At 33.9% G+C, this 13,395-nt stretch overlaps 3 protein-coding genes across 5 annotated transcripts; 2 read left to right on the forward strand and 1 right to left on the reverse strand.

Annotated features, from left to right (window-relative positions):
- Window positions 1-4,096: 4,096 nt before the first annotated feature.
- Window positions 4,097-7,251, forward strand: LOC127264370 (very-long-chain aldehyde decarbonylase CER1-like). The gene is made up of 10 exons (XM_051293883.1): window positions 4,097-4,183; window positions 4,612-4,835; window positions 4,920-5,152; window positions 5,240-5,459; window positions 5,557-5,932; window positions 6,016-6,123; window positions 6,213-6,413; window positions 6,499-6,585; window positions 6,670-6,843; window positions 6,929-7,251. Exons 1-10 carry the CDS (start codon window positions 4,124-4,126, stop codon window positions 7,100-7,102), a joined length of 1,857 nt encoding a protein of 618 aa, XP_051149840.1. The 5' UTR covers window positions 4,097-4,123; the 3' UTR covers window positions 7,103-7,251.
- An 829-nt stretch (window positions 7,252-8,080) lies between these two features.
- Window positions 8,081-9,518, forward strand: LOC127265173 (uncharacterized). The gene is made up of 2 exons (XM_051294910.1): window positions 8,081-8,319; window positions 9,035-9,518. Exons 1-2 carry the CDS (start codon window positions 8,146-8,148, stop codon window positions 9,428-9,430), a joined length of 570 nt encoding a protein of 189 aa, XP_051150867.1. The 5' UTR covers window positions 8,081-8,145; the 3' UTR covers window positions 9,431-9,518.
- Window positions 9,519-9,763: 245 nt separating this feature from the next.
- LOC127264995 (UMP-CMP kinase 3-like) lies at window positions 9,764-13,295 on the reverse strand. Of its 3 annotated transcripts, none has more exons than XM_051294736.1 (10): window positions 12,866-13,295; window positions 12,243-12,306; window positions 11,865-11,919; window positions 11,539-11,656; window positions 11,168-11,324; window positions 10,988-11,068; window positions 10,796-10,903; window positions 10,623-10,694; window positions 10,256-10,311; window positions 9,764-10,131 (listed from the first exon to the last, which is right to left on the reverse strand). In XM_051294736.1, exons 2-9 carry the CDS (start codon window positions 12,270-12,272, stop codon window positions 10,300-10,302), a joined length of 633 nt encoding a protein of 210 aa, XP_051150693.1. In that variant the 5' UTR covers window positions 12,273-12,306; window positions 12,866-13,295; the 3' UTR covers window positions 9,764-10,131; window positions 10,256-10,299. The 3 variants fall into 3 exon arrangements, with proteins under 3 accessions (XP_051150693.1, XP_051150622.1, XP_051150757.1); XM_051294665.1 differs by having other exon boundaries at window positions 9,764-10,144; window positions 12,866-13,294; XM_051294800.1 differs by lacking the exon at window positions 12,866-13,295 and adding an exon at window positions 12,690-12,708 and having other exon boundaries at window positions 9,764-10,144.
- Between the last annotated feature and the right edge of the window lie 100 nt (window positions 13,296-13,395).

A 13,395-nucleotide genomic window follows, 5' to 3' on the forward strand; every position in this document is an offset into this window, starting at 1 on the left:
GCTTTCATTTTTCAATCGACGGTTGAAAACATTTAAATTCAATAAATAAATAAATGAGCTTTTTATTATTTGATATTTATTTATATTATAATTTAATAAATATATACAATATATAAAAAATTTTATATTACAAATAAATAATATTTTATAAATATATATAGATTGATAAAATATAAATTTATAATCAAATTATATTATTATTAATTTAAAATTTTAAATTTAATACATATTTATATTATTATATTAATTATCCGTCAAATTAATATATATCAAATTTTTTAAAATCAAACAAGAAAAAATACATAATATCAAATCTATCTTAAATTCAAATAAAAAAGAAATTCAAATTCAATTTTTCCTAAATCACTCTAAAGAAACACACCCTCGAGACTATTGTAATGTATTTTCTTTGAATATGTTTTCTTTTATATATATATATATATATAACATTATTCACTTTCACAAAGATTATTTAATATATAAATGAATTGTGCAAAATTTTAAAAAATAAAATAAAATAATAATAATATAATTTTGACAAATATAAGAAGAATGCAATAGTTGAATATTTTAAAAAAAAATAAAAAATAAAAAAGATAACAAAATTTATGTATTTGATTTTTTAATCTCAATTTTTAAAAATATGACCTAAAATATACACGTAGTTATATCAAAAATTTGTTTGCATATATACATTTTTTTATTTTTTATTTTTATTTTTTGCATATATATACATTTTGTGAGTACATGATGACACGTATGGAGAATGATTGGGTTGAGTTGGCTTTTATTTGGATTTGAGCTTTGTTTAATTAATATTTTGATTTAGTACCTTATAAAATAAAACAATTTATTTTTATTATATCAAAAATACCCACTAGTGTTAAGTGTTAATTGAATAAAGTATACGAATGTATTATTTGAAGTATAAAATAAAAAAATATTAAATTACGGTATAAATATTTGAGAACAAAACATCTATTAAATTATGATAATGTACTGTACTAATTTTATTTATTTTTTATTTTTTTTTATGAAATAGGAATCTGTAATAGCTCAAGTGAGCTGAGGCGTTGGGGGTTGGACGTGTGACCCTTACACCACCAGGTCATCCCTACACCACCAGGTCATCCCTTACGGACCATAGTATACTAAATTTTGAATTGTATTATTTAGTCATATTGAATAAATTAGGCATCACATGTTCCATATAGCACAATGTAATAACTGTTGTATTATATAAAAATATGTGTTTTACAATTCATATACTCCCTCCGTCTCGAAATTAAATATCTATTTGTTTTTTGCACGTAGTTTTAGAAATATTAGTATTATATTGGAATATAGTAGAAATAAAATAGAAATGACTAAAATAACTTTATTAGTATGTGTGATATAAAAGTAATGACATTTGTGTAATATATTGTAAATTGTAAGAGTATTTGTAATGTTAAGTAGATAGTACAATTACTAAAAAAAATAAAATGGATACTTTGTTATGGGACAGACTAAAATGGAAAAATGTATACTTTGTTACATGAAGGAAGGAGGAAGTACTATACTTTGATATACATATGTGTTTATTGAACTAAAACAATAATATATTGGCATTGTACATTATATTATTCCAATTTCCCTCCGTCCTTCAAAATATAGAGAGATTTGGGATTGACACAAAAAATAAGGAATAGTAGTATTACATTGACAGTAAGTGTAAAAATATTTTTAAAAACCAAAATATCTTTACTTTATATAATTATTGTAAAAAAGTAGGGATAGTTTTGTAAAAAAATGGAGAGCTTGTTAGCAAAAATAAAAATGAAATTATTAATTTGAAATTGACGAAAATAGCAAAATGAAACTTTTGTTTTGGCACAGATAAAGTGTTATACATTATAACGTGCGAGATATTTGCATTATCATATGCTATGATTTATGTATTGTTTGATTTGTATATATATATATACACACACACACACACACGTATATACATATGGGAACGACTACGGTACTGATTCGAAAAAATCAGAATCTAAATCAGTATCCGTAATATATACAAATATACAATCTTATTATACACAATATATATTCGGTATAATAAAAATATGTGTTATTTGTTCATAATTACAAGTGTGTTATATAACCGTATATGATATATTAAAATTAGCAGTTATATGTGATGTATGAAACTATAGCATACATCGTTAGTTCCGTATTGTATTAATATATACGATGTGTTCTTTGTAATAATACCCTATGGACGTCGTCGGTACAATATTGAATAACCACCCTCTCTATATATATATATATATATTAAGTGTGTCAAATCAACATGATAATTATTTAACCAAATGAACACACGAAAGCAAAGCGATATTGAATAATATGGTTCACATTTGTTAGTTGAATTATTAATGATGATTTTATTAGTGTTATTTTTAGATACACAGCTGCACAGCAAGCACATCATGTCATCGTCTACCGCATATATATATAAAAGTAGCAATATGTGACGTTGTTTAACTTTGGAAGCATAACAGTGCCTGCTATTTTGGCTATTTGAAGTTTCCATATTTGATTTTAACATTTATATATTTTTTATTCAATTATATATATTTGTTAAATTATATAAATCACACCTAAAAGATAATAAATATATATATATATATTTTTTTTAAAAAAAATAATACATAAGCTATTGATTTTGTTCTTCGAAATAATAATAAATATTGAATATTATTATTATTTTAAAAGATAAAGAGTAAGATATTAAAAAAATAAAAAGTAAAGAATGTGATTTAACTTACACCTCAGCATTTTAACTAACTAAATATGGTATATTCATATTATTGTGAAAATCATATAATTAACCAAATATAGTTAAACCGTTTGTCAGTGGCTTATTAACCGCTGATTATATGATATAGTTTCCCAGTTTCAATTTGCCGATTTGTCTGTTCAATGTACAGTAGGCATCATGCATATGGTGCTAATAAAAGAAAATTTATTTTTCCTAATCAATAATATTTTCCTAATCAATAATAATAAAATAGTATTTTTAATCGCGACGAAATAAATATTAATTTCGTTCACATGAGGTTAACCAGAACGCATATGGTGTTTATTTTCTTAAGTTGATTTACCCGATCCATACATATAAAACACTAAAAAATTGTATTATATTAAATAAAAAGATACATGTATTCACATAAAAATCATATGTTTTTGAGACTATATCATATGAATTTTCTGTATTATATTAATTTATGTATAGCTTGTTTTTATATTTTGTATTATATTAATGAGTATAATTTATGAATATTGTCTATCTTTATATACAGTGTGCCATATTTTTTTGTGTTATGTGAGTTGTTTGTTGTCTATTTGTAAACTCTCTCCGTCCCAAACAAGGTGCAATATTTATTTTTGGCAATGATTTTTAAGTGGGTAGTATTAAGTAAAATAATTTAGAATTTAAGTGGTGCGATGGTGAGATAAATATATATTTTATTTTTTTATTTGTACGATGTGAGGGGATTAAGTGTGGGTAGAGTTTAAGTATAATTAATTATTTCTTATTTTGGAAATGTTGCAGGGTGCTTGGGATATAAAAAAAAAAAAAAAAGAAATGTTGCAGGGTGCTTGGGACGGAGAGAGTATTATCTAGGGGCAAACTATGCTAGATATTATCTTCTCTCCGAAAAGGCATCGGAGTTTTATAATAAATTAAAAAATAATAATATTTTATTAGTTAGAGAAAGTGTGTAAGAATTTTTGATATTTTTGTTTTTATAAAATAATTATACTGTGTAATTGTATGTTTTTAATTTAAATAAAAATTAAAATGATATTTTGGTATTAGTATATGATTAATGAGATAAAAATGGTAAAAAAGTATACCATTATGATATTTAGTAGTCAAAATTAACACATAACTTATAAATTATGCAAAATAATATGGTTCTTACTAATAAATTACATTATTAGTATTGTTATTTTTTTAATTTTTTTATTTTTGACAATTTGGTGCGCTGTTGTAATCCTCTATATATATGTAGCATCTGCATGTGTATATATACGCCATGAAAGGGTTCATTGTCCGTGTCAAAAAGAAGAGAGAGAAATGGCTACAACACCAGGCGTTCTGACGGACTGGCCATGGAAGAATCTCGGCAGTTTCAAGGTACTGATCGTAATTTCAAGTTTCTGCTGGCTTTAATTTTAGCTTGTTTGTTACTCTCCACGTCTGCGTGCGATCTCGCTGAATTTTTCGTTGAATCGCGATGAAATTTAAATCGTATGGGATTTTGGGAGGAAGGAATGAATCGCAACATGCAAATCGTTCTCATCGGCTTAATGTGTTGTGTGGAAAAATCCATTCGCGAAATGTGATTTCATGCACATAAATCTGGAGACGAAATTAGTGACAGAGATTTAGGATCTGGAAAAACACGCACACATCTGATGAGAGGAAGATGATAGCAAATAAACGGGAGCAACTTGGTTTCATATCTTGATTTTGCTAATGTTTTTTCATTTTTCAGCTCAGAGTGTAACTGATAATGGTATTTCTTAGCTAATATTTTTCGAAATTTTTATGCAATTTTGAAGTACATAATCCTGGCTCCATGGGGAATGCAAAGCCTGTACTCATTTGCAACAAGGGATAAAAACGAGAGAGACTATATCAATTTGTTGGTAATACCGTTTCTACTGTCGAGAGCTCTTCACAACCAAATCTGGATCTCCTTTTCTCGCCACAGAACTGCCAAGGGCAACAATAGGATTGTCGACAAGACAATTGAATTCGATCAGGTCGACAGGGAAAGCAACTGGTTTGTTCTCTCTCTGTTCCTTCCAATGTTTATTAGCTCCTTGACAACGATTAAGTTTATCGGTAATCGCATCTACGTTTGCAGGGATGATCAAATTCTGTTGAATGGAATTCTGTTCTACTTTTTCAACGCCACATTAGAAAGCGCTTCTTTCTTGCCCGCTTGGAGGACCGACGGTGTAATCATCACCATGGTGCTTCACGCAGGACCTGTTGAGTACCTTTACTACTGGCTACATAGAGCCTTGCACCATCACTATCTATATTCCAGATACCATTCTCACCATCATTCCTCCATTGTCACCGAGCCAATTACATGTAAGTTTACATATGTTTTTGTTCTTCTGTACATCTAAAACTAATATTATCATTATACAATGTTTAATGGCTTGTTTGCTGTGGCAGCTGTTATTCATCCATTTGCAGAGCATGTTGCATACTTTTTGCTGTTTGCAATACCACTCCTTGGAACAGTGCTCACTGGAACTGCTTCCTTGGGATCGATTTTTGGATACATCACTTACATTGATCTCATGAACAATATGGGGCATTGCAACTTCGAGTTCATCCCTAAACAGGCCTTTTCTCTGTTTCCTCCTCTCAAATACTTGATGTATACGCCCTCGTAAGTTTACAAAACTTTGGACAAGCTTAGCTAATATCATTTAATGACATGATTGCATTTTAGGCACATATGATATGTTCATTTTATTTATGAGCAGGTTCCATTCTCTGCATCACACCCAGTTCCGGACAAATTATTCTCTTTTCATGCCGTTCTATGATTACATTCATGGAACGATGGACACTTCATCTGATGCATTATACGAATCTTCGCTCAAGAGACATGAAGAGTATCCTGATGTTGTACATTTGACACATTTAACCACTCCAGAATCCATATTTCATCTCCAAGTGGGATTCGCCTCTTTCGCCTCGAGGCCCCAGAACTCCAAATGGTATATATGGTTAATGTGGCCTCTAACTTGTTGGTCTATGGTGCTAAATTTCATATACGGCCACACATTCATCGTCGAGAGGAACTTATTTGAGAAACTCAAGTTGCAGTCTTGGGTGATCCCAAGATACAGCATTCAGGTAACTCAAAGCTTCTCAAATTCAATCTTGCAGCAAACCACCATCCCTCTTTCTACAACTAACACTCAATTCATTATCTGTAGTATTTCCTAAAGTGGCAAGGAGCAGCCATTAATGACCTTATTGAAGAAGCCATACTAGAAGCCGACGCCAGAGGTGCCAAGGTTTTAAGCCTAGGCCTGCTGAACCAGGCAAGTTTCATTACACATACATAACTTCCAATTCAGCTGCTACAAGAGTAAAAATCTCTGCCTAAATAGATGCAACTGTGATCTCGCAGGGCGATGAACTTAACAAAAGCGGCGCACTTTACATCGAAAGGCATCCTAAGCTAAACATCAAAGTGGTCGATGGAAGTAGCTTGGCAGTTGCTGTTGTCCTCAACAGCATTCCCAGAGGCACATCCGAAGTCTTATTCTCCGGCAGCCTATCAAAACTTGCTTTCGCAATTGTTTCTGCTTTGTCCCACAGGGGCATTCAGGTCTCCAGCCAAAAAATGCTTCGAATTGGATCAAATATCCCATTTTTACCTTATAACACATTCTAACAAGTTTGATCTGTCTTAGGTAGCAACATTGTACGAGAACGTGAAGGTTAAACTGTCGGCATTGCCACAGAGCAAGGTTGTCCTCTCCACAACCTTCACCCAGAAGGTAAAATTGGTGTTACTAGGTATATAAAAACACATCTGATCTTGGTAGAGTCAAAATATGCACGTGTATGGTGAAATTTTGCAGGTATGGATCATCGGCGATGGAGTGACGAGAGACGAGCAGCTCAAGGCTCCCAAAGGAACTCTGTTCATCCCCTTCTCTCAGTTTCCTCCAAAGAAAGTAAGAAAGGATGGGTTCTATTACTACACTCCATCTCTTTTGGCTCCTACTCACCTAAAAAATCTGCATTCTTGTGAGGTATTTATTTCTTTATATGTTATTTCTTCTGCTACATTTTTAAGACTAGTTAAGATTAGTTTGAGCATCCGTTTGTCCGAAACAGAACTGGCTGCCGAGAAGAGTGATGAGCGCATGGCGCGTGGCTGGAATCGTGCACGCCTTAGAAGGATGGAACGTCCACGAATGTGGCGACGCCATTTTCGACGTTCACAAGATCTGGGAAGCTGCACTTAAACATGGATTCCGACCATCCATCATTTCTAACGTTAATGAATAAGTTATATGAATGAGCCTGCATTGCATCCTTATTTCTATGTCATTTCTATCTGCATCCAATATGTAAGCAATATATTTGTCAATCTATTTACATATACATATATATTATATAGTAATATATATAGATTGAATGATCCAAGGAATAATGAAAAGTTCAAAGTACAAAAAATTAAATTGTGTTCAATTCCCACACAACATGGATGTGAGCTCATCGTTGAGATGAGGATCAACAAGTTTGTGCAGAAAGTCATTAGCCAAAAGACAGATAATGGACAGTAAGTTGTTCCAAAATTGGGATTGGTCATTTTGGTTCAACGAAATGATCTGAGGGACTTGAGCTCTGCAGAGAGGACACGTGGCGTGCGATTCGAACCATGCGTCGATGCACTTGGAATGGTACAAGTGGCCGCACTCCGGCAGCCTCCGGTAACTCTCGCCGCCGTGGATGTCGTCCAGGCATACGGCGCAGCACGGCGAGCTTTCGCCGCTGCCGTCGAATATCGCCGCCGCCGGCAGGCGGCCTTCGCCGGAGAATTTTCTGAGAAATGAGGTTAGGGAATTTGAGGCCATTATAGGTGAATTGATGGTTGTGGCTGTGGTGGTGGTAGTGGTGGTTAAGTTTAGATTTTTCATGTGGGTCAATAGTATTTATAATTGGGATTGAATGATTAGTAAATTATTAAATTAAATGAAGGAATTGCTGAATTACAAGTCAAGAAGTTGTAACTGGTCACTGAGGGGGTTGTGATTAATTATTATATTTGATCGTAAATCTGGAATTGAAATGAATTTATATATTGTCTCATTTTTCTGTTCAATAAAAAAAAACACTGTACGGGTATGGTCAAACCAACTACTGCGATCACACGGCGATAGTGTTTTTGTATTGGGCCTAATGGGCCTTAGATAATTGTTTTTTAAATTGGGCCCCCAAGTGTAGGGTTGGTCCGATTGTTTTAACTCGAACTCAACTCAGCTCAGGTGTGTAAAATATCTCTGAGGAACTTCCGCGGGAATGGTTTCTCGACGTCTGTAGAAGAAGGCATGGCGGCGGTTTCTGTGTCATTGTCAGTGTCGGCGGCACCGCCTCTCTCGTCGGAGCTATTTTCAAGTAAAGGAGAAGGTACAGGTCATCTATCGTGGTCGTCGTCTTTTCCGAGCATCAAGCTTCGTGTCAGTAATTCGATCTTATCCACTTCAGTTCCGGCTCTGCACCAGGTAAATTTTCCGCCGATCTGTTGAGATTTTTTGTGAATTTCGATATCCGTTGTATTCCTGATAGACACACTTTTTTTTAAAAAAAAGGATAGAGATTACTGATGGATATGGTAGCTTCGTTGCTGAACATGAAACCCTAATTATGTTAAAACAGTTGAAGTGCTGATGGTTTGGCCGTTTGGGGAACGCTGTGTAAAATCGAATACCGTTGTTGAAGAGCTTATTAATTTGTAAATTTACTTGCAATTGTGCGACTCAACTGTGGCTATCAAATATGATTTTTACTCGTAAGAATCAATGTTTATACATCGAATTGCATTTCATTTTTCTTCAACCAAAAATCATCTTCCACTCTCAACTCCTGTTTTCATTGTGGCAGCTATTCTGATATCAGCTTTTTGAAAAAAAAATAAAAATCAGAAATGAGTGTTGTTAGGACTTGTTGGTTGATGAATTTTGTAAAACACATTACATATGTCACGCTGCTGCATTTTGATTCAGCTTGAGATCTCGTAGTCCGAACATTTTCAGATCTCGTTGGTTGATTAATTTAGTCAAAAACATATTTAACACACATCCGTCAGCTGGAGATCATGTAGCATAAACATTTTTAAAATTTTGTTTGGTTGATGAATTTAGTTCATAAACATAATACACATATATATCACATTGCTGTTCAACCTAAGATCCTGTACCATGAAACATTGATCGACAGGGCCTGATCATAGAATCTGCTTGGACACGAAGATCGCGAGGAGAAGCTGCGAAGAGGCCAAACCGGAAGTCATGGAAGCAACGGACAGACATGTACATGAGACCATTCCTGCTAAACGTGTTCTTCTCAAAACGCTTCATTCACGCCAAAGTGATGCACCGAGGCACGAGCAAAGTGATATCAGTAGCCACCACGAACTCCAGGGATCTGAGGAACACATTGCCATCGCTCACGGACAACAACGCCTGTCGAGTCATAGGAAAGTTGATCGCCGAGCGATCCAAGGAAGCGGATGTGTATGCAATATCGTACGAGGTCAAGAGGAACGAGCGCATAGAGGGTCGACTCGGGATCATTCTCGACACCATACAGGAGAATGATATAATATTTGTGTGATTCTTGATGACACAACATGGGACTCTAAATCGGACAAAACTTATACTCCAAAATTGATGTTATTATTATTTTTTCGTTTTTATTTTTTTATCCATTCTTTTTATTTGGTTTACATACTTTTTGTTTAAATTTAATATTAAAATAATGTATAAGATATTTTGCCCCGCTAATAAAGATAAAAAAAACTAAAGTATTATTATTAAGTATGGTATGATAGAAAGGTAGTGTTGGTAGATAATTAAGTTAAGGGGCAGGAAATATTTTATTTTTTTTCAAAAAAAAGCAAAATCCAAAATTGGAGGATTTGAGATTAAAGAAACAAACCCAGACTCAGACATGTATAGTTTAAATCAAATTTCAAATTAATATCTCTATTTCGAATCAAAACCAAACACTAATGCTTCTAAGAATCTTGAAACAGACATGTATGTATGTATGTATCTTGGTAGCATATGGAGGTTGTAATAACCTCAAATAAAACTAGTGAATATAGTATAACAACAGTACAGGGCCACAACCCCTCATCAACATACTATGTCTCTGCTTCTGAAAACAATTAAAAAAAAAAAAAAAACCATATATGCAAATATATTATATATATATATATGTATATATGTGAATGTATGTATGTAATAACTCCAGGCGACTGATGACAATGACTATCAGCTCCACAAAGGGCACACAGAAAGTAACAAAGACACCTGCAGAACAAAACTGTAGAGAACTCAGTTTCTTCGGCCGGCCGATACCTGATCAACGGGACTGCGTACACCAAAGTAACATCTATAGACACTTTCATCGTCCCTTACAAAAACCGTTTCTTACACTGATATAGGCGGAGCTACCGGGGGAGAGAAGTAGCCTCATCTTCATGCAGCAACCTGCAAGAAGCCCGGAAATAAAAATCCATTACCGGTGTGTTTGCCAGGGTTTGAATTTTGAGTTAAAATTTGAATAATAAAATTTTTTTAATTTAAATAGTTGTATGGTGTGATATAAATAGGAGTTGATGCGATGTTTTGAATGTAAAATTAATTTTTAATATAATATAAAAAATAAAAATTAAATATTTGGGTTAGATGTTTTTTGTGGAAAAAAAAATTTAATAAATAGTAGTAGAAATTTGGAAGAATTGTCCAAACGAACACACCCTACATGTCTCGATGGACACATGCTCGAAATATGGCTTTACCTTGTTGCTTGCCGGGGCGAAAACTCCTTTGACTGTCTCAAAAACCTCATCAACTGGCTTTGCAGCATCAATCTGAATTAAAGATGTATCAGCTACAATATCCCGATTCCCGACCTAATCTAACCTCAGACAAAATATTCGTAGAATTGGTAATGAAATTATAAAGTAATTACCTTCCGGACTTTCCCTTTAGCATTGTAATATTCAATTACGGGAAGACTGGATTCCATGTAAACCTTAAACCTCTTCCTTATTGTTTCGATGTTATCATCTTCTCGGCCCTGCAAGCAGGAAAAGAAGTATTGATAAAGATCGAGATGAATGGATAGGCGGTTTTATTTTGGGAAATAATCGAACATTTTGACCTGATTCCTGCTCAACAGACGTTTTTCCATTTCCTCCTCGGGGCAATCAAAGAAAAGCACGAATTCGGGCACGATGCCGGTCTATAAAAAAAGGAGGGTAAATATTTTTCGGGTTTGTATTTTTTTTTCTTGAAAATGTTTATACATTGGCATGGATGCATTGGAGAAACATGAACTTACAACAGATTCAAAATTAGCTCGATTCTCCTCGTTACGAGGGAAACCATCAATAAGAAATTTGTCATTTCCACTTTCGTTCATTGCTCGCTGGAGAAGCTTAATTGTTACCTCCGAAGGTACAATTTTACCCTCCTTAATCATGTTCTGAATCATTGTCCTGCAAACCAAATTTAAGAAACCAAAATTTTGAGAAATCAATAAATCATAATATTGAATTTGTAGTTAATAGTTATCATTCATTTCTTCAAAGAGACAGACCTCACAAGAAACCAAAAGTCGGGCTCATCTATGCTTATATAGTGAGTTCACAAATCAAGTCCAACGAGCTTATTCGAAATTGAAATAAAAAGAATTCCAGAACAAAGATGTACCCATTTTCAGAACCAGACTTTATCTCCGCTCGAAGGAGATCGCCAGCACTAAGATGAGTGTAACCAAAATGTTTGACGATATTCGAACACTGAGTGCCCTTACCACTGCCCGGTCCACCTGTTCAAATTGAAGAGATCATGACGGAAAACATCACAATTTGCATCCAGAATAAGTAAGAGATGCTGGACATCATACTATAGTTCATGGAAAAATAATAATCCCAGTTTCTGCATCGCTATTCTTGTTTTTATCAATTAAAGAATGTGGGCAGCGTGAAAGCATACAAAACTCTGCAACTCTAGTGTAATGAATCAAAAAGACTCACCCAGAACAAAAACTACGGTGAACTTCTTGTTGGTTTCTGCACTTCCATTGGCTTCCTGAACCAAATAAAGAACTGTATATTCAGCGCATGAGGATGCAAAGTTGCAAACCTATATATAACTTCTCCGTTGCTAATCTTGATTAAACAAATCCATAGATCTGAGGATGATCGACGAGCAAAGTTAGCTAATTAACCTAAAGATTCATAAATAGAGATTCTAACAATCCATAAACAACCAAGTTTATTCGTCAATAACAGTCACAAAAATAGCACACTTCATTTTCTTGAAATCCATCAACTAAAACAGGCCTTTGAATCCAATAAAGTGTACCAAAACCATAAGAAAACAAGAGAGGCATAATTTTAAAATAAAAAAACCTTGTTTGCAGTAGTCACAACGGTCCCCATATCGACAACTAGTTTTGAAATTTCTCTGAATTATCTGTAAATAAACAACACTCAGGTTAGATGTATATCTTCTGCAGATCAAAGCGCCGAGCAGAATATACATTCAGATCACAGCATTCTCCATGTACAAAAATTCATCTAATCCATACTGAATGTTAGATCCATGGAATGGGAAAAGCCATATATATATATATAATCCAAGATCTAGCCAACATGTAATCAAACAAAATACTAGTCCCTAAAATAAAATAAAATGAAATCAGCATCAATTGCAAAGGCAAGTTTCAAAGCCATTGGAGACATCAATTAGCGCAGAAGATCGAAGGGAAATTCAACCAATCAACTACAAACATACACAAACGCAATGTATAGAACTATAATTTCTCTGCAATCGAAAATTTCAGAAATCCTCACAACCTATCATCAGATCACAGCAACACCAAGGATTTTATCAATTCTCCCATGCTCGATCGAATTACAATTCAAAAAACTAGTTGAGAAACATGCACAAACCGCTCCCAATCCCCAAACACCCAACCAACCGTGCAATTAATAACGCATAAAAAACAATGGAAATCAAGATCTGGACTCACGTTAGGAAATTGCTACGAGATCTGAGAATGGCGTCGGTATGCAACGAAATTGGTTATTTATAGATAGAGAGGCAGGACAGGACAGCAGCGCCAAAACGGTAATTAGCTGAAATTGATTGCAATTGCAGCACCAATAATATTCTCCCACTTTATATATATTAAAATTAATTCCTTCCGATCAAAAAAAATAATAATAAAAATTAATTCCTCAAACTCGTCTCCACACGTTGGCTGGCGAGCCCGAATGAATTGCGGAGCAGCGTAATTAAGGTGACTTTGCGTGCTTTTGAAGACGACGCGTGAACCTTACCTCCACAGTGCCTGCCTGCCTGCCTTCGCTTTCACTGTGACAAAATCGTGGCGTGGAACAGAATAGGAATCACTAAAACGAATTCCATAGGAATCACAAAAACGAATTCCATCTCCGTAGTGGGGAGGGGAATATGGGGATTCGATCCCACGCATCACTTCCTTCTAAATTCTTCCACAAATCCATGGCAATGATCGGGTCTGACCCGACATTACTGATC

The sequence above is a fragment of the Andrographis paniculata genome, unplaced genomic scaffold (genome assembly GCF_009805555.1).
Source record: "Andrographis paniculata isolate CXL003 unplaced genomic scaffold, ASM980555v1 Contig10END, whole genome shotgun sequence".
Taxonomy (NCBI): Eukaryota; Viridiplantae; Streptophyta; class Magnoliopsida; order Lamiales; family Acanthaceae; genus Andrographis; species Andrographis paniculata.

Coding starts and splice junctions, on each gene's coding strand:
- LOC127264370 (XM_051293883.1), top strand. CDS start 4,124: ATGGCTACAACACCAGGCGTTCTGACGGACTGGCCATGGAAGAATCTC. Junction 4,836..4,919: donor GTCGACAGGGAAAGCAACTG/GTTTGTTCTCTC, acceptor CTACGTTTGCAG/GGATGATCAAATTCTGTTGA. Junction 6,414..6,498: donor TGTCCCACAGGGGCATTCAG/GTCTCCAGCCAA, acceptor GATCTGTCTTAG/GTAGCAACATTGTACGAGAA.
- LOC127265173 (XM_051294910.1), top strand. CDS start 8,146: ATGGCGGCGGTTTCTGTGTCATTGTCAGTGTCGGCGGCACCGCCTCTC. Junction 8,320..9,034: donor CAGTTCCGGCTCTGCACCAG/GTAAATTTTCCG, acceptor ATTGATCGACAG/GGCCTGATCATAGAATCTGC.
- LOC127264995 (XM_051294736.1), bottom strand. CDS start 12,272: ATGGGGACCGTTGTGACTACTGCAAACAAG. Junction 11,069..11,167: donor GAGCTAATTTTGAATCTGTT/GTAAGTTCATGT, acceptor CTTTTTTTATAG/ACCGGCATCGTGCCCGAATT. Junction 10,904..10,987: donor GTCTGTTGAGCAGGAATCAG/GTCAAAATGTTC, acceptor TCCTGCTTGCAG/GGCCGAGAAGATGATAACAT.